This window comes from Lineus longissimus, chromosome 7, assembly GCF_910592395.1.
Source record: "Lineus longissimus chromosome 7, tnLinLong1.2, whole genome shotgun sequence".
NCBI classification, from domain to species: Eukaryota; Metazoa; Nemertea; class Pilidiophora; order Heteronemertea; family Lineidae; genus Lineus; species Lineus longissimus.
In genome coordinates this window covers 3209070-3233755 of record NC_088314.1, presented here as the reverse complement: position 1 = coordinate 3233755, position 24686 = coordinate 3209070, and the positions used below count along the sequence as shown (strand labels likewise).

General features: G+C 39.0%; 1 protein-coding gene across 4 annotated transcripts in view; it reads right to left on the bottom strand.

The window, feature by feature from the left end:
* The window catches only part of LOC135490636 (E3 ubiquitin-protein ligase PDZRN3-B-like), a 284538-nt gene that overhangs the window by 174221 nt on the left and 85631 nt on the right, over window positions 1-24686 (bottom strand). The window contains exon 1 of one of the 4 annotated variants that reach the window (XM_064775917.1): window positions 15535-16244. The exons of the other annotated variants lie outside the window; for them this stretch is intronic. Coding sequence (XP_064631987.1) covers window positions 15535-15591 — 57 coding nt within the window. The 5' untranslated portion in view covers window positions 15592-16244. Of the gene's footprint in view, window positions 1-15534; window positions 16245-24686 lie in introns of those variants that run through there. 4 annotated transcript variants of the gene reach the window in all.

The following is a 24686-nucleotide window of genomic DNA, read 5'->3' as shown; positions in this document are numbered from 1 at the left end:
CATGCAACAACCTAAACTTCTTCCTTCAGTGAATGTGACAGAAGAATGACTTTGAAAACATGGCTAGAATGACATCATCTTCCATAGAGAACTGTACAACCCACCACAACCAACAAAATTATTGTTGATGGTGACAACCACAAAAACCTTACCCTCTCCATCTTTGCTCTGAGCACAACATTACCCAACTTTTAGCCATCCCAACGGAGTAAAGATAATGCTTTCCATTCACTTGATCTGATCGCATCAAGTACTTTTTCTCGATCCAATCAATTCTAGACTCGCTGGAGCCTTGAGTGACACATGTCACTTTCGCTAGAGACTAACCAAAAAGTGTAAGTTATTTCAATTATATACAGATTAGATGGGATGGATTCAGTGCTATAAATGATGTAAGTTCAGTTGGTTGTAACCTTGGAGTGTGGCAGGTACATGCTGATGAAGAAGCATCAAGAACTTTGTTTCAATGTTTTGCCAAGATATCAAAATAACAACAAGAAGTACAATTTTCATCTAGTCTTGGTGTTCTCCAGATAGGCAGTTGTACAGGTCTGTCATCTTTTGCTAAGGCATAACATCATTCTTAATTCTTAATTAATATCATAATTCTGTCAGTTATAATACAAAACAGACTGTGACTGTACTTTGACATCAACTCATTTCAGTCTCAGTGCAGGATATCAACGATCTTGATCTGTTCATGTGCATGTCAACTTCCATTCTGTGCATTAGCAGTAAATGTATGGTAACCAAATTCAAACAATTTACCCTGTCTTCATGGTTGATTTCCAGATACACAGAAATAATGCCAAAAAACACACCGAGCATTTTTTCACATCCATCACGTTTCCGCTGCATGGGTTGATAGATGTCACATGACGATCGTGGTGACATCGAACAGGCCATTAAGGATGAGATTAAATCTGTGAACATCCGGGAGACAATTTGTCAGGGTGTATCTGAGTGATGAATGCGTATCAAGGTTCATGCCTAAGTTGTGCAACAATCATCAAGATGATGCTGATAGAGACAGGTTGATATTGGCAGAATCACCAACCTAAGCAACATTTTTTATAATTTCTTTACTATGATATATGTTGTGAGATGACAATGACCAAATGTAAAAGAAGATGTTAAGTGTTTTTTTGTGAATACTCCCGATTTGCAGTGAGACAGCAGGCACCACTAACCAACTTCGATCTCTTGGAGCCAGACCAATAAGTTTTTTTAACTTTCAACCTATTCCTTCAATTACCCTGACTAATTCCCCTCCTCGTATAGGTTTGTAGGTAGTTTGTGGGTAGTTTGTAGGGATGAATCATTTGGTTTGTCAATTAAAGAATTAGTATCAGACTAGCCACCATTATGTCGTCATTAACACGCAATTATCACATGTCCGCCATTTCTGTAATGAACTTGCACATATCGGGATAAGATGCTATCAGATTTTATTGCCCAATTTACCAATGACGATGAGTCAATGGGAGTTGTTCTCAAGGTAATGCTATTGGTGCCATAGTGAAAGTTTGAAGAGACATGTTGCAGTTCTGTCACAAGTAACTTGGCTTGTCAAGCCAGCATTAACAGACATATATGGATAACCCACCGGGCACATTCACTGTGACATCATAAAGCCAGGATTTCTTCCTCTTGTCCAGTTCTGAGGCGTTGTCGTCAAAATTGACGACAAGTCGTTGTTCAAGAATCCTTGCTTAACTGGTGTCATTTTGCAACTCTACACAATTCCCACAGTATTGCAAATAGGTGAGCTCCATTTATTCACCACTGACAATTTCATCCAGTGCAGTGTCAGAGCGCCAATAAAGTCTGAGAAATGTACCATTTTTGTCTATTTCGTTGCACCTTTTGGTGACGCGAGTAGAATATTTGATTCACTAGATTCTTGAGCAGACAGGATATTTATCACCCAATTGACGATATATATCACAGTTAAGTAGCATGTGTAGTGAGCATGCCCACAGCGCGACACGAATCAATTCCAAGCTCAGAAACACATTGTGTGAAGTATATTTTTGTACAGGAAATGTTGTCTAAGTTATGTTGGATTGGGTTCTAACCATAGACACCACGTGAGTCAGAGGATACAACATTAAAATCCCAGCATTATTCCCAAGAATGGAAATTTGATGGCAATTGTCGCTGTGTGAGTGGTCTTTGGGGTGAAATATTGAAAATTGGCTATTCACGCCAGAGTCTGATGCTGGGCAATTACCTGGTGTATCCCAAGAAGAAGCACGATTTGTGGCGATGATGATGCTGTGAGTGTTACCATAGATTATCTCAACTGACAATCACAAATAGTGATATTCTTTGTCCTGCAGAATGTGTTTAGTAATGGAATGCTAGCTAGCTCAATATGGTGCCCAAGTAAGATGGTAAACAAAACTGCCATTCTTGACCATAAGTTGTACTGAAAAGAAAAATAACTAAAGACTGACCGTAGCAAAAGTCAAAAAGTAGTGTTGTGCCTGCAGTAGATACTGGGAAATGTGATGACGTCCAAGTAACCATTACTTACTATGACTTCATTTGCACGAAACCTAAATTACCCGAGGTTCGTGTAATGATAATGAATACATTTCCCTGATATAAATATGAATGATGTTTTAAATGTACAAGCGGTTAAATCAATAGCATTTAATTGGCTGATGCACTTTACAAACATCAACCTGTGAGGATTTCACAGGTTGATGTTGATATATTATTACCTCAATCTAATGTTTTTAAATCATCCAAATCCGTTGTATCAAGTCATATATCATTAATCACTGATGATTTTAATTCCCTGTTGGGTCCTTTAGTACAATTTTAACAATCTTCATGTGAATCTGCAATACTCCATGGACTCAACAAATGATGACCAAATCCAGTTATTGAAGGCAATAGCATGAATTGGAAAATATTTTGATATATGGGACAATTATTGCAAATTATTTGCATTTTCCTGGAAATAAATCACACAAATCTTTTTACGACCCACGTGATACATTTGTGCATTCAACCAGTCCAGTTCACGCGCAACCTTCATCCATGGCTCTCTCATCGCAAACAATAGATGTGAAGTTTCAACACCTGTCTTGAAACTTCATCAATAGAACAACCAACACTCTTCTGATTTATGGTTTCTCTCATGATTTATGTGTATTAATCTTGGGCAACGTCCATTGTTTAAAACCCACGAAGTTAATTGATAAGGGGATTTGCCAGGCAAAGTGGGGGTAGAAAACTAATTATGAAATGAACATTTTATCCATTTAAAATTGTGACAAATTCTGATGTAAACAAACGATGACCTATTGCATGGATGGGCTGTCAACTCATCAAAGTAAAATCTATTAGGAAATGAGAACCTCTACTTGTGGTCATGGTGGTGATCATAGTTTCAACATCATGTTTCACCAAGGTCAAGTAATACCTTAAGGTCACTTTTAAATACAGCTTTGATAACTTGTTACTGAATAATCGTTCCCCATTGAAAACAAATGCTGTATTTGGGGTCAGACATGTCAGAAAGATTGCTTATGAAACAACTTGGTGAGTGTGAAACTGTTATTTTTCCCCGTGACTATTGTCTTGGATTTGTCATCTTGAAACAATAGTTTACAAGTAAGTTTTGTGGCTTCCACCTATTTGCATTAAACTCAAGATGGCCACCAAATATACAAAATACCAGCTCTTTGAAATGGTGCTAACTTTCATCACTCTGTGTAAGGATATAGTCCTGCTCAATAACGCCAACCCACATTCCTTCCCAGCCCAGCGACTAAAGACATGGTCAGATGAGAGGGAGCAGAGCTGAAGACCAAGCTGTGTGGATAAAGTTGCCTGGACCACAACCTGCCATCAGAATTGCAATGGGATGGACAATATCGAACGCAGAAAAAGAATATGAAATTCTGCTGAATGTGCAATCACAGTCTGCGTATTCAGTGTATCTTTCTTCCATTACTTTGCCAAACTCCTTTAGAAACCAATGTAGCCCATAGCCGCTATTCAATCACCTCTATCGGTCATCAGGGTACACTCAACTTTCTATCTTCATTACCTCGTTGCACACCGATCCCACACCTCATACAATGTGACGACATGACCAGAATGAGAAGAAAGTCATTATTAGAAATAGGAGGAAAAGCTGATCTGAATCATGTCACCTCATGAAGCAAATACTTTCTTTCTAGAGAGGCTCGAAAATAGCACAAATCCATAGTCTGGAAAAAGTCCTTGGCTTCTTCCTTCACGTGCTTTATTTCAAAGATAAACACTGAACAGTTAATATTTGTAATATGCATGCAGTCTCATCTGATATGAAGTTGCAATCGAAAAATAGCACTTTTGAAACTGCTTTGGGGTGCAACTAGGTTACCCTTATTCAAATCTCTTAGGGCTTTGCTAATAGCATCTGCATGTTTGCTACTGTAAACTAGGTAATGTTCCTGAAGCCCAAAGTGAGCGAGTTTGCTCATTTTTCAATTGTACTTCACTAAATTCCGTGTTTGCTGACAAAAGTTAATGGTTGATGTGGTAAGAGGTTTTTTTTAGTTTCCCTCCAAAATTGCAAAAGTCCCGGTAATATAGTGGTGGTGAACATTACCCTGCTCTCAGTACTTGATCTTTCAATCCGATGCTCAAGGAAAGGACACCCGTACTCTTAACTATTTATTCATGAATACTTGATGTGATCATATTTATAATGACTAGTTATCTGTTGTGGATCATTGTACAATCAGTAATAAAGATTGACATAGATGAAACACTTGATCGATGTTGTTATTTATTATTTACCAACTGGGAACGTGACAGAAAAATTGAATTATTTGCGCATAGTTTTCTCGGCGGGTAATGTAATGGATTGTAATAGATGAGGCAGCTGCCAAAGAATTTAACACTTTAGCCTCAACGTTTTAGCAACATGCTCCCCAAACTCTCAAACCGAGGATCTAGGTACTAAAACCCCACAAAAGCCATGCAATATGAGTCACTCATCCCCCTCGCATCAAACTGTCAAATGGCAAACTGAAGCCTGTTGCTCCACCAGAAAGCTCAATCAGCTTTGTGCAACCACCAACATGACCAACTCATGAACCAACATCATGGACTAGCAGTGACTCACAATTCTGATCCCTAAATTCCACCAGAAAACTACTTGTAACATTAGTGCCAGATGTCACGCTGACCAAACGTCGAGACTAACCGTACCCCCTTCCCCTATCCAACCAACCAATGGACCGACCTTAATATCAGTGACTCACTCTCCAAGTCCCTAAATCCATCACGCAACAAGTTTATGACAGGATACACCAATTAAGCCACAACAAATCAATATTAACTAGCAAAAAATTAACAAAAAACCGCCTCATCAGCGCTCCAAGATAATTCACAGTGACAAGCTATAATTACCAACACTTCTCAACAGATGATGGGATAACTATAAGCCGAAGTTAACACTTATATAACTCTGGCAAAAAGTATTATTTAGTAGCATATGATTTGCTCAAAACAATAAAAATCTCAAGGACATGACTGTTTTTTGTATTCCTCATAATTTGCAGGTTCAGAGCCCATGTTAAGAGTTTATATTGAATTAAAGGAAGAAAAGGAAGAATAAATTAATCCAACAGTAAAAGTAACGATAAATCAACATGATGTTATATGTACTATGCCACATAACATGAAGCCAAGGAGTTCTACATTTAAACGATTAATCTAATGTAGAATATCAGAACAACATGGCCCCTCAGCTCTCTCATTATCATAAAGCTTTGAATGACTCATCTAAATTAAAATGGTAATTCAAATGAACCTACTGATATCTCAATACCAAATATAATTTGAATGGATTTGAGAGGCACAAACAGATTAATGGGGAAAACCCAAGAAATACCCATCCACTTAATAGTTTGGAGTTGATATCCATTATTATTGCAAAGAGGATGATTGTTCAATCCCTACCTTGGCAGTCGCTAGCCTGAAATAGTTCTCCATCTGCAGCACCTTGCAGCATATATCCATTACACAGAATTAAACAGGTCGTTCTTGATAGATTTCACCCAGCGTGGAACCATGGAGTTGTCCGCTGCACCGTACCATAAACCTCACTCGCCCCGCTGGTACTAATCAGCCATTATCGTGCGGGACAGCCACCAGTTGCCGCACTTTCCACCAACTATATAAAGATCACCTCTGACGGAAAGATACGGATCAGAAAAATTTAATCGAGCAATGATCGTCAGTGCATCCACGACCAAGACAAGACAATTAAGTTGCTAAGGAACGTAAACAAATGGTTAGAGTCCTTAGATCTCAAAGGATCTTAGGAAGTGTGTCCAAGGACCACGGTAATTGACCCCCGGTTAACCCTTTGTGTAGGTGATTATCTCGTATGGTAGGTTGGATGATTAACGAGATGATCAGGGCGATCAATGCAGCACGCTGTTGTGGTGATGATGGAATATTATCCCCATGAAAGGAGATGTTGCATATAAACAGCACAGCACAGTGAGCTTTCGGGGTATTCTTTGCTAGACAAATGCCGGATTCCTTGCACTCCGTCTAGGGATTGGGTGCAAGTAACTTTCCATGATTCTCTCTGGTATACCCATGGGTGCAGAATGTTCCGCTTTAAAGGAGAAATGACTGATTTGCTGAATGAGGCAACCAAACTACAACCTTTCAATCAGAAAACCGTGACCTGAACCATCAACACACACAACCTCTCTCAAAGTACATTGAGATGTCTAAAACAAGTCGGAAGCACAAGTGCTAAAGCCCCTGCCACCTTTCTATCAGATACGCCCAGAGTGGTCATCATAACACCTCGGAAAAGGTCAGACCTGACAGATAAGGCCAGAGCGGCTGTTGCTCTGACACCCCAAACATCATTTACTAAACATATCAATCCCTCGAGGCTGGTCGCTAAGTCTCGACAGGCTAATCTCTCAAAATTTTGCCACTTTCATAAAAGCGGTTCTCTGATGCTTGGCACCATATTCCATGAGGTTGAGTTCTTCATATCTCGAGCATTTGTTTTGGACCATTAGGTCTCACCAACCATATCATGCGATGGCTTCTGCAGACTGCTGATAATAGATCGAAACTGACAGCTTTTGCCGCCGGGTTACCAAGGGATGGCTCCGTTTTCATACGCTATGGCTATACTAACACTTGCCATATTCAAACGCTTTTACATTCGAAAAGCTGCAACAGTTTTTGGGTTCTATTGATGATAGATTAAAGCTAACAGTTTGTGGTATCAGAAATGTATGCACTCCTACTTCACAACACAAACACACGGCGGTAATGGTAAAGTGTAAAGTTGCTTCTTCAATAGTCTATGTGTCGATTTTGTAAGTTGTTTGTTCAACTTTAAGAAGAACTGCTCCAAGGATTCTCTTCGTCCTGCATCGATATCAATAACCCACTTGTTTGACCGATACGGAAACCTAAATGACAGCAACACTGATGACTTCTGCATTATCAAACACATCGTTACATAACAATACTCGGGAATAAACTCACACCCATCATGCTCTAGAACTTGACGTATGAATGAATGCTCATAACATTGCCTCAAAATATCTATCAAAATAACTGATCTCAGCTCTAAAATTCCATTCTTATATCAATAAACGGAGCATCAAAATGACAATCAATGGCTCCCAAATGTCCCACGTTGTTTCCCAGCTCTCATATCTCAACAGCACATAATTGGCTAATATCGAAGTTGTCTTGATTAAAATCGTTCAAGTAATGCAGTGATTCCCAATACAATTTTCATAACTCCGTTATCAAATGTATCAACTTTGAGTTAATTCATCCAGGCTTTTGTTCCTTACCATTGTAGAACACTCTTGCATTAATGTTACTGTTTCTTTTTAAGTTTGACTAAGATTTATATACAACTGATAACTCGAGACATCACTTGTTTCAAACAATACCAAATACCCTTCAGAATGAAGACATAAGCCCAATGACCATCATATTTGATAGGTGATCAAACCTGCCTCCTTTATTGTCTTACACTGTCTTATTTTGACACCAACATTCCCTGTATTTGATATTTCATTGATGGAAAACATTGTACAGTACATAGAGACCTTGGTGTTATCGAAGATATAAGCTCCATATCAAACTTATAATGGCCAGTCTTTAAATGGGTTCTGTCACTTATATGACATCCAGGCATATATGTAATCAGATATTTTTGGGCACGACTGTTACCACCAGTCACATACTCCAACTATTTCTGAAGAGGCCGCTCAGATCCGACAGCTCACCATCCTCAGATCTGAGGAGGAACAACTGAAGTCAATGCCAGGACGGAAGTGAATAACACTAAACGATACATAACCCGCGACAGATATCTGGTTCATAACAAAGATTTGATATAACATAACTTGTACAAGTATGACCAATATTTCATACTTGAACGTTATAAGAGAGAGAGGAACATACCAATTTCATATACATCATCTTTGCAGAGACTTAAATGACCAACTGACCAGATCCTGTCTCAGCAACAATTGAATAGAAAGTGGGCACCAACAAGTCACATATTGGATATTCTTGATATGATACATCATTGCTGAATGATGCTAGGATATAGCCTTACTTGTTGATATGCCACATGTTATCACCAAGCATAAGTCATAAAATTCTACCACGAATTAAAGGAACTGACAGTGTTTATTCTGAAATATCTTCAACTTGATTTTTGATTGAGTCAGTGATACTTTTGGCCATTCAAATAATTCTGAATCAAAACTTTTGGAAAATCTTCGTTTACAAGTTCAAGAATTTGTTGTTTTTTGTCATATCCCAAATAAATCTAATCAAAATAACAAATAAATCGCTAAAACACTCCGAGCATCACCAAATATCTGATTTTGTGAAATTCTACAAATATCAAAATTGATAAAGTGAATAACTGTAAAGAAATCGACTGAGAAATAATGTCATTTGCTCGAAGAGAGAAATCAGTAAATTTCATCTCGCCATGTTTGATTGAAGTGATGTCATTACTAGGATAACATTTTCTATCAGTGTTCTTATCTTTTGTAATTATAGGTGTAGAACACAATCAATAACTGCCAATTACTCTCAGCTAAATGGGGAAAGTATAGAAAGTCATTGGATGTGAAAATTAATTGCAGGATTTCTGTCAGTATCAAGGACATTGGGGGGTGAAACTCCTTCAAAGCAAAGCTCATCCTTGTGGCATTGCTCCAGAATAATTACCTGTGCTACAAACTGTGAGCCAACTTAAATATATATAATCATAAATCTTCAGTACATTTCAGCTAAATGCCCTTACAGTGAGAATAAGTGACTTAGATACCTTTCCAACACTGGTCACACAGGCAATTAACAAGCCTCATTAATTATTGTTATATCCAGTTGCTATGACAATGAAATCAAAACATGGTAAAAGTGCAGTTGTCGGGTGATTTTATGAATATTTTAGACATTAACTTGATGCATGTTTCATATTGTTAGCATGTGCCTGACGTGACCGGGGCTATATATAGTTTACGGCAGCATCGTAATTCACTACTAATGAAGTTGAGGATGTGAAGAAAGAACACTATGGAGGAGGTGAACTTATGCAGGTCTGGCCATACTCGGAAACCTGAGTAAAACAAGATGGCACTTTCCAATTTTGAACTCCGATGTGAAAGAGAAAAGGCAATTGGTACTTTGTAACACTGATGAGACTCAAAGGGTTAAAATGATTGTAGACACGGTTACATATCAGTGACGGCTTGAGTCCTTTGTGTATACAAGAGTGTCAGCCATGTCAGAGACAGGGATTTCATGCCATAACAAGAATGACATTGCGCACAATCCCGCCTCCGATTTTAATTAAGTTTGTTGGCTATCAGTGAACTATATCTCTTGTCTCCTTCTGATTGGAGCATGCTAGGATTTGTCACTGTTGACTATATCCCTTGATTATATTCCCTAGATATACTTGCTGTTGTATTTCGAAATGTGCACGCTTTGCACAAAAACGGATAGAAGCAGAAAAAAGCTGGATATAAGCAGATAAAATTTGATCAGGGACGTTGGTGATCTGGCCGCATACTACATGCAACATTTTGTGCAATGAAAATACTCCCATTTCCAAATACATTTTGGATTTTATTTCTCAAAAAGGCGGAACCTGCAAAATACCAAGGCCATCGACGTTTTCTCGGTGCTTTTTGTTTTTCTACCTTGAAAGATATTCAATAATTTTAATCTACCATTGGTGCAAATCCCTCAGGTGCATTTGAAATTGCCATGACCTTGCATGACTACGAGCCATTGTACTTCTCATAATTGTACCTGACAACATAAATCAGTACAGCCAATTCCTACCACTGGCACAACTGCATTTTCCGAACACATAAATCAGCAACGCGCATAAAGAAAGCCACACATAACAGTGTCGGAGGGGGTTCTAATTGCTGATATTTTTACAAGTAATACCCGGTACTTCTTTTGGGGAAGAATCCTCCCCGAGATTCAGCTCAGGGAATACTCAACTCCTCTTATTCAAACACGCCATGGGTCATGGTTAAAAATGTCCAAGCTACAGTGATCTACAATTCCATGAGACTTGAACCTGATAAAGGAACCAGTGAGCTGTGAATGTCCTTCAGTGAAATTCATTGGGGCAGAGTTGGGCCAAGTAGACTTGTTTAACTTTGCATGAGAAAGCAATCAAAGAACTTTATCTAAAGTTGGATGAGAAGTTGATGAAATTCCCAAGACACAATATGACATTAGATGATGTGAATGATGAACAAACGAGATGAGGAGCCATCTTGGTTGATTCTATTGCTTTCTGAAAGTAGTCAGGTCTCGTGGGTGAACTTTAGACAAATTGAGGAGGACCCACTGCGTACGTGATAGTGGCTGGGTGAACAAGATACACAACATTATCCTCATCATTCCTTAAGCTTTGAGTTCGAGAGCCAGGTCTTCTTGGTGAATTCCGGACAGACTTCTCAAACAAGCTGAACTGGGCGAGAAAACAGGGAGGGAAAACCATGATGATATACACTTGAGGAGTCCAATTTTAGAAAGTGGAATCTAAGATGATGAAGAAACATTTTTTTGTTGCCATCAAGTATGGTTGCATTACAGCCATTTTTTTGTTCATCCTCATTGACTAAGACAAGGAAAATGTTATACTCCTGTCCCAAGTTGCCCTCCCACACCACATGCTCCCTATTCCACGTTGGCCATCCAAACCAAGTATGACTCTGACCTGGCACGCATTGCTGCAATGACACGTCACCACACCAGGGCACAGCTGATGTCCATCAGTAGAACATAATTCATATTCCAATGTCAAGCATTAACATCATGGTCAAACCTCGGGGTAACCCATCCATTTTCTGCCTGTCAGAGAGCAAGACAAATAACGGACAACTTATTGGTCGAGAAGCTCTCCCCATCAAGTTTAATCGCCAAACCTTCTCTACCGTGCACACGGATGGAACATGGAGATAATGGGGGAGAATGCGACTTCAATCATCCACCGGCTGGAGTTAACGAGAGTAATATGTCTATTTCATGCTGCGCTGGCTCCGAGATGGATACCAATATTTTGGTGTTGTCTGGAAGAATGTCGAGGCTCTTGGAGGATATCAGTAAAAATATGGTTGGTTAGGCGCAGAATATAGATATAAACGCATGTCGTTCTCAATAGAAATGAATAGATATCCAAATATATCTCATCCATCAAAATAAGTTGGAATTTATTTTGATATTGTTTTATTATCCAAGTTCATTTTTCGTGTCTAGTTTGATGAACTTGGGTTTCTTACATGATATCCGAACAAGACTAAACATAACGTGGCAGTAGGTGGGTTCTGCAACTCCTGCTTGGCAAGACAGCAGCTTGCAAGAAGCCTTAGCAAAAGTTTTGTAGAACCTTATAGATGGGTGAGGCTTTTGGTTTAGTCATCCAATGGAATAAGCCCGTATCTCATGATCCCGAACAATTCCCTAGCATCCTGCAAGTAGCAGAGTCAAGGACTACTTCAACCACCACCAAGGCAAAGAGCTCGCCCAACAGTTATTAAACTTCTAACGATGAAATCTGTCAAAGCTGACAGAAAGTCAACAAGGGCATCTGTGCTCATGGCTACCAAACGGGCAAGTCAAGGGCTCCTGTGTTATGGGTTCACTTCATAACATGGCCGTTTCATGTCCATATTAGTGTATTATTAGCACTCGAGAGATGTAAGGCTATTTTGTTGACACTCGTCTCAGACTGGTCGGAGTCTATCATTGGAGTCACACTGACTTCAGGATATTTAAGGAAACAAACACCATGAGAAATACTCAGATAGTCCATGCTCTTCATTAAAGCATTTACTCAAAGTGACCGCAGAGTGCAAACACATCGCTACACATCTTTCAGATTGGTTCTGTGATCTTTTTACACAAAGTTGTGATTTCTAAAAAAAACATCGGCCATCAATTAACCATTGAAGTATGTTCAAAAAGTAAAGATTCTATCCAGTGTCCAAACAATAGTTGCACTTTTAGTGCACATGTAATTTATCACGTCAGTCCATCAAGCACTGAAGCTTTCTCAATCTCCTAGTTCTAGTAAATTAGAGACTGGAATAGATGGCAGCATGAGCCTGCAGTATTCTTTCTAATGGTTTACGGCAGGGCTGCTGCAACAAGGACTCAGGGTCACCCTGGGTGACTCACATAAAGCATTGCAATAGCATTGAAAGAAATTAAAAATTTCTTCAGAAGAAAGCCACATTGCTTTTGACATCAGCAGGAATTCAACCACCATTTCAGTGATATTACTTTTTGATTTCAGTGGGCGCTTAAGCCATCCTATATTAGGACAGTCATCCCACTGTTTTTTTAGCAAACTGGACATATCATTCGCATATCAGATTGTTGTTGTTCTTATCCTTCTTTCCATAGACCTAAAACACATCTGTGACGATCAATAGTGATACAAGATATCTTGTTTTTATAGGAGATAAATGTACTATGTCAGAAATATTTGTATATCATGCATTAACGTCCACATCCACCTCCTAGTTACATGATTAACAGTCAAGCTATTAGCCATTACAATCACTAAATCATCATTTGGTACCTAATTTAACCTGGATGACACATCAACGTCATTACCTATCTCGGTTAAGTCCCGACCCTTATTTGTATTCTGGTCAGATGGCAATTGCTCCGCGTACTTAGTTCCAATGGACTGCCCTCATCAGGTTTTAGAGTAAAACCAGACAAGAAGTACTCTTGGCGGCTTATTTCCTCTTGTGAGTTGTTTGTGACCCAGACATATTTTGACCAAAGTCACGGCATGAGTGGCAAATATCTAGCTGTTTGCATATAGAGTCAACATTCCAATCACACTTGAGAAGATTCAATGCACAGTTAAACCTTTTGATATTAATTTTGCATTGGCAAGCACCTTCAAAGTCTGAAGCAATATTCCTATCTAGCAGAACTTCAGGGAGTACTAAGTGCCTGCCTGCCAGGAAATGTGCTGTGGCGGTCACCGTGGTGAAGTCAGACCAGAATCTGAAACTCCTGATTGAATAAGGAGATGCAAATGTAGATTCTAATGAGAGGAATGCAGTAACTAATTGTCAACACACTGGCACACCAGCACTGATTATGTTATTGGTGCCAGTCAATATTCATGTTAACAAATGGACTGTGGAGTCTGCTTCAATTACAGTTCCAGCAAGTTTTGTGCTTCAGTTACCGAAATTAATGTTAAACCTCCATTCCTGCGGTACTTTCAAATGCTTTTAAAAAAGTTTGGCCCAATGATATGGTCTCATCCTGAACCTTCGTTACAGGGTGTGTTCTTGGATATGAAAGGCACATGCTAACACTGCTTTTCAGTCAGGGTAACTAATGGTAAGTCAACGAGATCTTGCAGAAACCTGTTGTTGTGAAATTAGTCTAGTGATAGAAACAATGGTACTATATGGATGTGCTCAGAATGATAATTTATCAGTAACAAACGAGACAAGATTGGTGGAAACCAATTTAGGTCCTCTGCAACTGTTGATTGGAATTGAAAGTAGTTGATTATTTAGTGTATGAAGGATTGGGGGTAATTTGAAGGGTTTTTTTGCACCAATTAGGCAATTCTCATGCATTCGGTATAACAAGTTTGGGCCATGCATATCAATTTCAGTTATATCAAGTACATATATCATCGCTTTATTTGCATAGAGGAAAAGTAAGACTGGCGTGTGCCGAATTAATTGCACAGAACTAGAATATCATTAGTTTAGTGTTTTCTAGATATATGTCAAGATCAATTTTGCCCCTGGGTTTACTGTGAATGTTCCAACTTGAATTCATGTATTCCTGGTCATTGAACTGTATAGAAATTTCCCTGAAAGATGTTTTCTACAACTGTTGTGTTTCTATTTGCATTTAAGTGCCTCCCATGGCATGGTCAAAGTCAAGTATCAAGTCTCAAGTCTCAGAGACCCAGACTTAGAAATTCTGAAAAATTTTTTTGGCAGATTTTTGACATCTTTATTCCTGAAGTGTAATTCTCACAAATGTAACCCCTTCAAGGTTCTTTTACTTCGAAAGAGCAACTTGACTTTCACTAAATAATGGCAATTGAATTATAATTTGAGATACTGCTGTTGTTATGAGAATAACTAATATACATTGAGGAGCAACGTGGTTGTATTTTATTTTCTCCAAGTGCTTCTTGACATCACACATTTGTTCTCTTGATACAATCAATTTTCAAATATTTTGCTTGGAATGAGTAGGACCTACCAGTGAACTACCTCTAGTTAACCCAGACACGCCACTGGTTTGCACCAAAACACTACTGGAAAACACAAAATTGATGCTGGATAACTAGATTGAAACACTTTTGTTAGTACCAAATTCAACAGGTAACTACATGAAGTGAAAGAACCCGAATTCATCCAGTTTTTTCAGAAAAATGTTAGCTCTTAACCAATTTGTTAAGTAGTTACCTTGGTGAAAGATTGAGAAGAATTGTACCACAGAGGGTGGGCCAAAAAGCAACAGACACATGTTCAAAGTTAGAAACCTTCTTAGCCTACCACTGACTTGGATGAATACCTGATGTGCTCTATTTTTTTCCTTCAAAAATGACTTTGTAGATAAATGCAAACTAGGGTGTAGCACAAAATAACAAGCTGGAAGTGAGTTGATATTATAATCAGAAGGCATTTGAAACTTTAAAAACCTGGCCAAAAGACAATAAAATGAAATTACTTGACGTTTATATTTTTTTCCTCCCGTTCCATTGGTGGATAGTCCCCATCAGTAAAATGATGCCAATTCCTTGAAGGGCACCTTTAAGAGGAATCAGGTCTGACTAGATTCTTGATTCTTCGAGAAAAGATGCAGCATTCAATTTGAACTTTTAATAAGAGAAATCCACTACAGTTTTTAGGTTTTAGATATGTCTAAACAATGACAAATCTGAATCTGACCTAAATTTTCAAAAAAGTAACTATTCCTTACCTGCCAAGATCTAGGCCTTCGACAGAAACAATAGGTGAATATTCCCAGCCAATCCATCAAGGATTCTTCCAAAATGTAACACAAGGAAATGAAATGCTGATCCTCACATTGTGAAAAATCGACAAAAACTAATGCAAGTTAAAAAACCTGATAATCAAATTTGTCTATGGCATTGTTTTATGAAATCATTGGTTTGCAAGTCTGAATACAATTTGAGAGAGTTACGTATGATGTTCCATGTTTTGAATTGATACACATCACATTTTTATGAAAAAAACATAGTTTTTTTCAGCCATTTTGAAATGTCTCAACAAGAGTTAAAGTCCGTAAATAGAAGAACAACATGTTGAAGTCCTTGAAGGCAAATTGGTGCGAGAAAGCTGCAACTGCGCAAAGCACTGGCATTGATAATCTATAATTTTTTTAAACGTCAGTTATTATCCGTGACTAAAGATGTGTCAGAAATTCCAAAACTACCGCTATGACCTCGAGCTGTTCCTTTACACGTTGTAATGGTAAATTTGCAAAAGTCATCCCAAGAGTCCCTGACTAAACGAACTCCTCCGAACATACCAGCTGTGGCTCATTTGCACTCCCCGTGATCAGAGAAAATGTAATCAAACGAAAAAGGCCTAGATACTCCTTAACGCAAATGTGAATCATCCATTCAGAAGCATGTTGAGGCAAAAAGACAGAAGGCCTAGGACCCGAACTCGGTTACTAGGCACGTCCTTCAAACTTTCCAAACTCCAAACTGCAACTTTAGAATGTTCCCAGTTTTCAAGTTTCTCAACAGATTACCTGCCGTTTGGAAGCCGAAGGCAGCAAATGAGCACGAGTGGATTTCATCCAAACTGCAACAAAATAACTTTTTTTCGACGTATATATATATCAATCTATTGAAATGTACTGCCAAGTTGAGCTGCAATTAGTTAGAAAGTCAACTCCATCACCAGTTTGCCCATCTCTCATACATTTTGTACAAGAATCCACAGGGGATGCAACCAAACTTATTTTGAAACATATTTCTGAGCACATATCTGCAGCTCTGAACAATTAGCTGGAATAGGATATTCACGTGATTGGCAGAAGCATATATTGCAACCAATTTGAAGCAATTTTCCCCTCAGCGGGAACAGGTTGCGATTGCCAAGTCTGAGAAAGTGGTGAAGGAGGGAAGACCTACAGGTAGCAGCAGGGTGACACTGTTGCAACAATCCTTCAGGAAGAAACTGCTTTGTACCATACCAAGTAGAACTTGATAGGAATATTGCATGATAAATTGCCTGGTAGACTAAAAATCTCATTATTGATAAACAACAGCCACCAATTCTGCAAAATGAACCAACCGCCAAACTGAAGCTACTAATGTTGAGACAAACTGCTGGAAGCTACCAAGCTCGTCTTGGTCTCATCTTTAGAAACAGTGAACAGAAAGCAAGTGCTTCACCTATTGTGAGTGGCCATGATGCCTTCAATAATACTTGCATTTATTACTTTGGAAGACAGATTGAAATTGATAAGCAAGGATGATTAGGCATACCTGAGGCAGCAGATGGACTTATCCAGACAGTCCATTTGAAAGGAGCCAGCCCCAATTAATTCTTCAGCTATCTAATTTTGAAAAGCCAGGAAACCCAATAAGTATGGAAACTCATATTCCACGGGTAACTGGAAAACCACTGGGATTCCTGCTCCAGGCACAAATTATACTGAGAAAAAGGTTCTCATTAAAACGACCACCTTGCTAACAAAGCTAACCTTTTCACGACCAACATCATCTTGTTTACAAGATGTAGTTTTCAGTCCAACTCCAGGGGTAGTGTGCTTAAGAACACTTGAGGTTGGCTTACATTGTTCTCAAGCATAACAATGTTTGTGGCAAAAGCAAAAAAAAGGATAACGACGTCAATGTTAACTCAATCTTGAAAAAAATTCCAAAACAGACTTTCAAAATTGGGAGCTACTATTGCGCAACCCTTCTGACAAGGAAGAAGCTGCTTTGGACATCTTTTCTAGATATTTAGCTATCTTGTGCAAGAGCATCAGGAGCAAGATTCAGAATAACAATGTTGAATAAGCAAAACAACATTTTCATACAAGTTGAGCATATGCTAGGCAGAGGGCAACAAAGGATTGGAAAACAATTCATCCCTAAGAAATCTTATGGAAAGTACAGCCATCATGGGCAAAAAGGCCTGGTAGAAACAAGACATTGGACGGCAAAAGAAAACGCTCGTTGCGGGCTCCAACAGTTTTGCCATCAGCAATGAGATCATCAGTTATTTTTCTTTGAACCAACATGCTATAGCTTTTAACCAATTAACACTGAGCCATCTCTAAAGTGATGGGGCACTTGCGGAAACAAAGTGCTCAGTCATTAATCGAAATGGAGACGATTGCTAGGGTTTTTGCTTTAGGATGGATGAACCAAGTGAGACGCCCTGGTGGGAGGCACCTGTACTAATGGATAAACCTGTCACAATGGTTGCCTTTAGCCAGGCTGTCGGTGAAGTCATTTCTGTTTCAGTGGATACAGTCACAATTATTTTCTGGGTGCAGTACCATGACTATTTAACTGAATTATGAAGAAATCAATATCCAACACTATGTGTGTGAATTGTTTTGGCTGTTCCTGGGTGGCCACAGAAATTTCTCAGTGAGGGAGTGCTGTCTCCATGCTGGCTGTCACCTTCCAGCAGACTAACATGTAACGCAAAGAAAAGTGTCGGTCCTTATTGTATGATGGTGGATAACGTCAATACATCCGAGATCAATAGAATTAAGTCTCCCCTCCCCCAAACACACTATCCTAGGATATTTTAAACCACTCTGGCTCATCATATTCATAGTTCTTTAGCCAGCCTTCCGGAAAGAAGAAATAATGTAGCAAACTAGCTAGGGTATCAAAAAACTTACCTCCAGTTCATCTTCCAACTCCCAGAAATTAGAATCACTCAGATCAATCCATGAAGTTTCCATCTGAGAAGTGTGTGTTATGAGTCACATGAAGATCATCTTGTACTTTTGTACCGAAGGACTGGGGGCCATTTTCTAATCATCATAGTAATTTAGTTGGTTTGTCTAAGACATTACTAGTGTTCCCATTACAAACCTTTGATACAGGCACAAGGGAAGGGGACTCCCAAACATTCAACATCAGTCACAGGAATCAGATATGAACAATCCAGACATTGCATCCCAAAAGGGAAAACTGAACTAGAAAAACATATCTATTACCCAGCTGAATCAGAGAAGCACCATAGAGTCCAAAGTACAGAATATTCCAGTGTGTTAAAACAGCTACACAGGGTTCCAATTAATTCGTACCATAATTAATAATTAACACTCATTGACACAGACAACATGTATATGAACACGCAAATTTTCACATCAATATCATTGATAAGTTTATTTTGGTCGACCGCCAACCCGGCAGACACTCAAGGGGCTAACTATATCAATATTCTCATAGCTATGGTGTTTTGATATCGCACTGAGAAAGGAGAAAGTAGCTGCACACCTGCCAAACTCCGATACTCATGACGAAAGTCATTCTTTTGCATGATGTTCGTCCCATACCACAACTTGTTCAAGATAACTGATAATCCTTCTTCAAAATCAAATTTGGAGCAGCTACCTTCCTTTTGCAGGCTGAAACTTTATAGTCATTAATGTATTTCTTATAGATTTTATCAGGAGAAATAAGGCACTTGCATCATTTAAACCAGCACAACACTTCTAGTTGATCCAATCATGTGCCGAAAGGTAATGCATATTGACAGTGTAATTACTGACACAAGGTTTTGTAATGTTTGAAAATGTTATCAAAGTGATCAATAGTTTGAGAAGTATAGCGAAAGGGCAGCATACTTGGGAGTGAATACCGCTAGGGCAAGAACTTTATTACTGCCTGTGTCCTTATAAATTTGTCCTATCAATTTGACGATTAGAGCGTTTAATTGAAATCTGCCTTCTCGGCAGTAAGGGAAACAAATCTGAAACCAAAACTAGCCTATAGCTTAGACTGCGACAACAACTGCAAACATTAAGCAATGTTTTCAATTAGGAAAGTTGGCCCAAAAGTCCTTAACACAAAACTGTACTCGTTATTGCACATGCGTTCAATGTGAATGGTATTTTATCGTGTGCTTGCAAACGACACCCCAAATGCAATAAATCTGCACATGCACCCAATGTCCTGCCATACGGCTATTTATCAAAAAAATCCAATTAAAAAGTCTTGTGTGAATCAGTCTTAGGAACCTCATTATCTACCGATCATTAGGCTTCTCCATCACATAACGGCACAGAAGGATGGCGAAGTAGATTGTTTGGTTGCTGCAGGGAGACATCAGCAAGTTTCTGCAGGTGGGTTGTTGCAACATCTGCACAGGTTGATGACACAACTGAAGATTCCATATGGTGCAAATAGTGTAAACCAGTACATTTGGACTTGAGTTCAGGCTTGGGAGGAGACACAAACTTCAACTTTCGTGGGTTCAATACCACTGCAGTCACTCAGAAATAAAAACCTTCCTAACTAATTTTAAACTGTTTCATGACTGATGTAAGTATTACAGGAAAAGATAAGACAGGAAACTGGCCACACATGGCCAGATGACAGCACCCAACTTGAACATAAGTCTTAGATAGAAGACCAAGAAACAAGGAACCAATCGCATGAAGCCTGAGAGTGGCACTCAACCTGGGGACAGGAGATGGAGAAATTGATGGAGTATTTCACATTAGTCAGTCATGTCAGCAGTGAGACTGCATCAGTTCTCTTCCTTTATATTGACACCAAATCATTCTTTCCAAGGTTTCACATGATTTGTTTTACCAGGGTGATTGCCAGAGAAAGTCACAGCCTGACTGGCAAAGGCACACATGACTAACTTTTAGCTAGACCACCTCCGCCAGTTGGGTAACAGTTCTTGTTTAATTGGATTTTCAAAGAAAACTGTGCCAAGAGCATCCGGAATGCCCATCCCCTCAGAAGAGTATATGATCGATGGCACAAACCCCCCATCATCAAAAGGCTCACGTGTTTGACAAAGAGACATTACACTGTTAAACAAAGCAATAGCTAATCCATTTAGACCCTTCCCCTTTGACGCAAAACATCAAAGTTTTCACGCAAATTCGATTGGCACCAAAACAATATGGTGTCACGTTTGCGATTATAGGGTGTTTTTGAGAAACCTTCCCACAGAGAAAGGTGGCAATGAGATTTGCCTTCTTTTGATGACCATATCAAATTCTTTGAACTAAACAATGGCAATTATCGCTTGATTACATAATGAGAGGATCAAACAAACCAGGATTATGTCATTAGCTCAAACTTGCCCCTCAATATTGTCCACTAATGAGCTAAGCTGGATTAAAACTTTTTGGAATCAGTCCGGACTGGTTTATTGAAAAAAATCAAGCCAGTTTTAGCTGACCCATAAAGGGAGACTAAAGGCAGCAGCCAAGATAGACAGGTATAGGCAAGATTAAGTGACACGAAATCGCCAATAGGGTCTCTCCTATACATGCCATACCAGTCGCGACAAAGATGGAAAATGGGGTGGATTACGGGTGAGGCTGGAACTAGTAAGATGCAGGATTACGTAAAGCGTACATGATACAATTACTTCTCATTTTCTTCATGTTAAAGCGAGACTTTTATATCTTTTGTTTGCACATCTTGAAGGAGATGTCAAAGGACTAGAGTAGACAACTACCCAATATCGATGGGAACATGGACTTCTTTTCCTTTCAAACTCAGGACTAGACATTATTGGACAAGGCTGAACCACAGCACCACACAGCGCCTCAGTATTGCATATTTCATTAAATTCATACCATGACCTAGTAGAGAGGCATAACAGGAATATGAACAGTCAAACAGAGCACCAAAGAGTAAATGAACCAACTCCACTGGTCAGTTTTGATATGACCACCAGTTGTAAATTCCAAGAACAAATGACCATGCACAGATATCATTTAAGTGTAATGGTCCTTAATGAATTATTACCCGACCATGCAAAATTAGTCTTTGTGTAATATGAATAAGTAATTAGATATTTTGAAAGGCTCTGGGTCACTTGAGAATTGGTAATACTATAATATTGATGAGTCAAAGGGCAGCGTACTGGTCAGTTAAGCAACTCAGCCCTGCAACCAAACTGACCAACCACTCTGAGCAGCAAAAGGCAACTAAGCCATGAATCACCCTCATTATAACCTCATCCTGGACACAGATCAATCACTTCGTCAGCAATTAGACCACTGGTAATTGATTTACCATTAGGCACTGGCTGCTGGTGCAGGGGAAACGGCCAGTGATGTGCACCAATGAATGAAAGGTCTATTGTCATACCTAGCCAGGTGATCTTCACACCTTGATTCATCTGTTGTCATAATGGCCATGTCAAAGATTAACTGCTTAACCCTTGTTAATCTTTCACTGGTCTTGTGTGTTGATGGTGATGTCCATCTAAAACTGAGCCCTGAAAGTTCTACAGATGTCACCTTTACATCAATATGGAACAGTAACTTAGCTTAGCTCAGTAGAATAAGGGATAAGTGTGTCACTATCGTCATATCAACAGATCAGCAATTTCAACCTGAAACTCTCTTGGCATATCACAGCTAAGACTCATCGTCAATCAGTTGGCCTATGGCAAACGAAGGAACGAGAAGACATGCTTGGATGACTTCAAGCCACTGCCAAGATCACAAGCCTTCAAAGAAGTAACTCTCAGCAAGTGAATGTGTCACCTACACCTTTGCCACAACGTTAGCTTACCAGCTGCCCAAAGCTGTTGAACTCTTTCAATACTAGCATGATTACAGAATTAGCTATCTGTCCATCACAATGCAGCCACTGTTGTCTTAGTCACAGAAATACAGCCAGGAGATTAAACGCGAATTATATAAAGTGATACTGACTTTAACAGGATGTAATTGGAAATGTATCAAGTAGTCAACAGTAATGAAAATTGATTGATGTGTCATCTTCTCCATGTAATTAGTCAGTGGCTGAAGGGCATCAGCTGACCAACTACTGTTTGTCCTCTTGACCTTGGGTCGACACCACCTTCAATCCTGTTCCATATTTACCCTCTGTTTTCTCACAGTATCTATCGATTACATTCCCCTTATCCAGCCAAGTTCAACTGAATGGAGAATACGGTATACGGTAAAAAAAGCAAAGGAAAAAAGACAACAAGTAAAAAAGGCAACGGAAAAAAAAGACAAGAGGTAAAAAAAGTAACGGTAAAAAAGACAACAGGTACAAAAAAGCATCGGTAAGAAAGACAACGGGTAAAAAAAGCAACGGAAAAAAAGACAACCATCTAGGTAAAAAAGAAAACCACCTAGGTAAAAAAGACAACAGGTAAAAAAGACAACAGGTAAAACGACAACAAGTAAAAAAGACAACAAGTAAAAAAGACAACAGGTAAAAAAAGACAATGGAAAAAAAGACAACCATTTAGGAACAATAACTTCTCACGCCTGAATTCTTATTCGCTCCTATAAATTCATTCAGAAATTTTGTCAGGGTTTGAACTGATTGGGAGCAACTAACTTTCTATTAGAATGATGAAGATATAACAATGAACAATGATGATAGAAATGTGAGAAAAAGGTTGGTAACGTGTAGAGACAGCATTCATCATATCAGGATAAATGAAAGAGCAAGGTGTGACACTCCATTAAAGCCTTTTTCCTAAGTATGAGCTAGCAAATTATTTTACTTTGTTTCGTGCACAGCTTTTCTAAATATCAGGATGGACTCATCTAAAGAAAAAATATAGTCAGTGTCACTCTTCAAGTACTTTTCCCAACTTATGTACTAGGGCCTTTGAAAGTTAAAACGCTCATCACCTCAAAACACAGAAATGAAGTCCATGTATGACATCTTAGTGGACCACAACCTCTTTCCAAAGGAAGCAGTGAGTCAAAAGTTAGATCGAAGGCTGGACTTGATGGATGACTCAAACGTACCAGATGTCACAAGGTCAAGGTCTTTCAGCATCGCCGGGATGAGTATGCAAATCTCCCTGGTACTGTTTTTTTACAAGTGGCTTTTTCCGGATAATCAAGATAGAAGATTTCTTTGCAACTGATATTACTTTTAAGTAAGTATTTTTTAATTCAATGCCCTCTCTCTTGAAATGGTTCACTGAGACCTGAAGAGGTTTATATTCATCAAGACTACAACATTTTTACCTCTAGTCAACATTACAATGAAAATTCAACCCAATTTCAAAGTTTTTCTTCTTTTCTTCGGAATACAATAATAAGAATTTATGGGACTTCTGACACCATACCTGTCTTCGAGTAAATGAACCATGACTCACCGAGCAAGGTGAAAGTTAATAGACAAATTTCTCTCCCGACACTGCGATAGGTGACAAATGACAGGAATAAACCCCACTGCAGCCGCCAGATAAACTCGGAAGAATTATACCTTGTTAACGTAATTGCCATTACATGCGCATGAAACATTCATAAGATGGCAAACATCGCCAGCGTTGTTTACGATGACAGTTGACGATGATTCTTCACGCGGACAGGTGAACTTTCACCTGAGAGGGATTACTCTTCATTTGAAAGGAAGCAGCGGGTTAGATGTGTGATCACGATGTTGGGGAGGTGGAATCATTCGGGAATGCCCAATGTGTTGGTTTTCACTGATTCTTTCAGACTGATCTAATGTAATTTGAAATGGATTTCTTCACGTTTCTTCAAGTATATAGTAGCATGCATTTTGACTCAAGACACTACCATGATCATGAGATATTACCAAGATAATTGATCATATTCATCAGAAAGACGCCCATATCTGATCAATTTAATCCATGCCCTGACCCAAGGGGACAGCAGCAAACATTGAAACAAAACTTAATCAAATTCATAGCTACGCCTTTGTCAGTGAGCATCTTCAAGACAGTCCATCGATTACTGAAGATGAGGCTCGGCATGCACCACTGCTGCTGCATAACCTTGATAACCCAAGAAATCGACAATTGCTACATTTTGATCCACACTAAAATTGCTCCAATTTTCAACACACTTCATCTCGAGAGCTGTAGAAAATCTACAGGATGTTGCAGTAAAGTTCTAATGCAATGGACTCACAATATGATCCAAGGAAA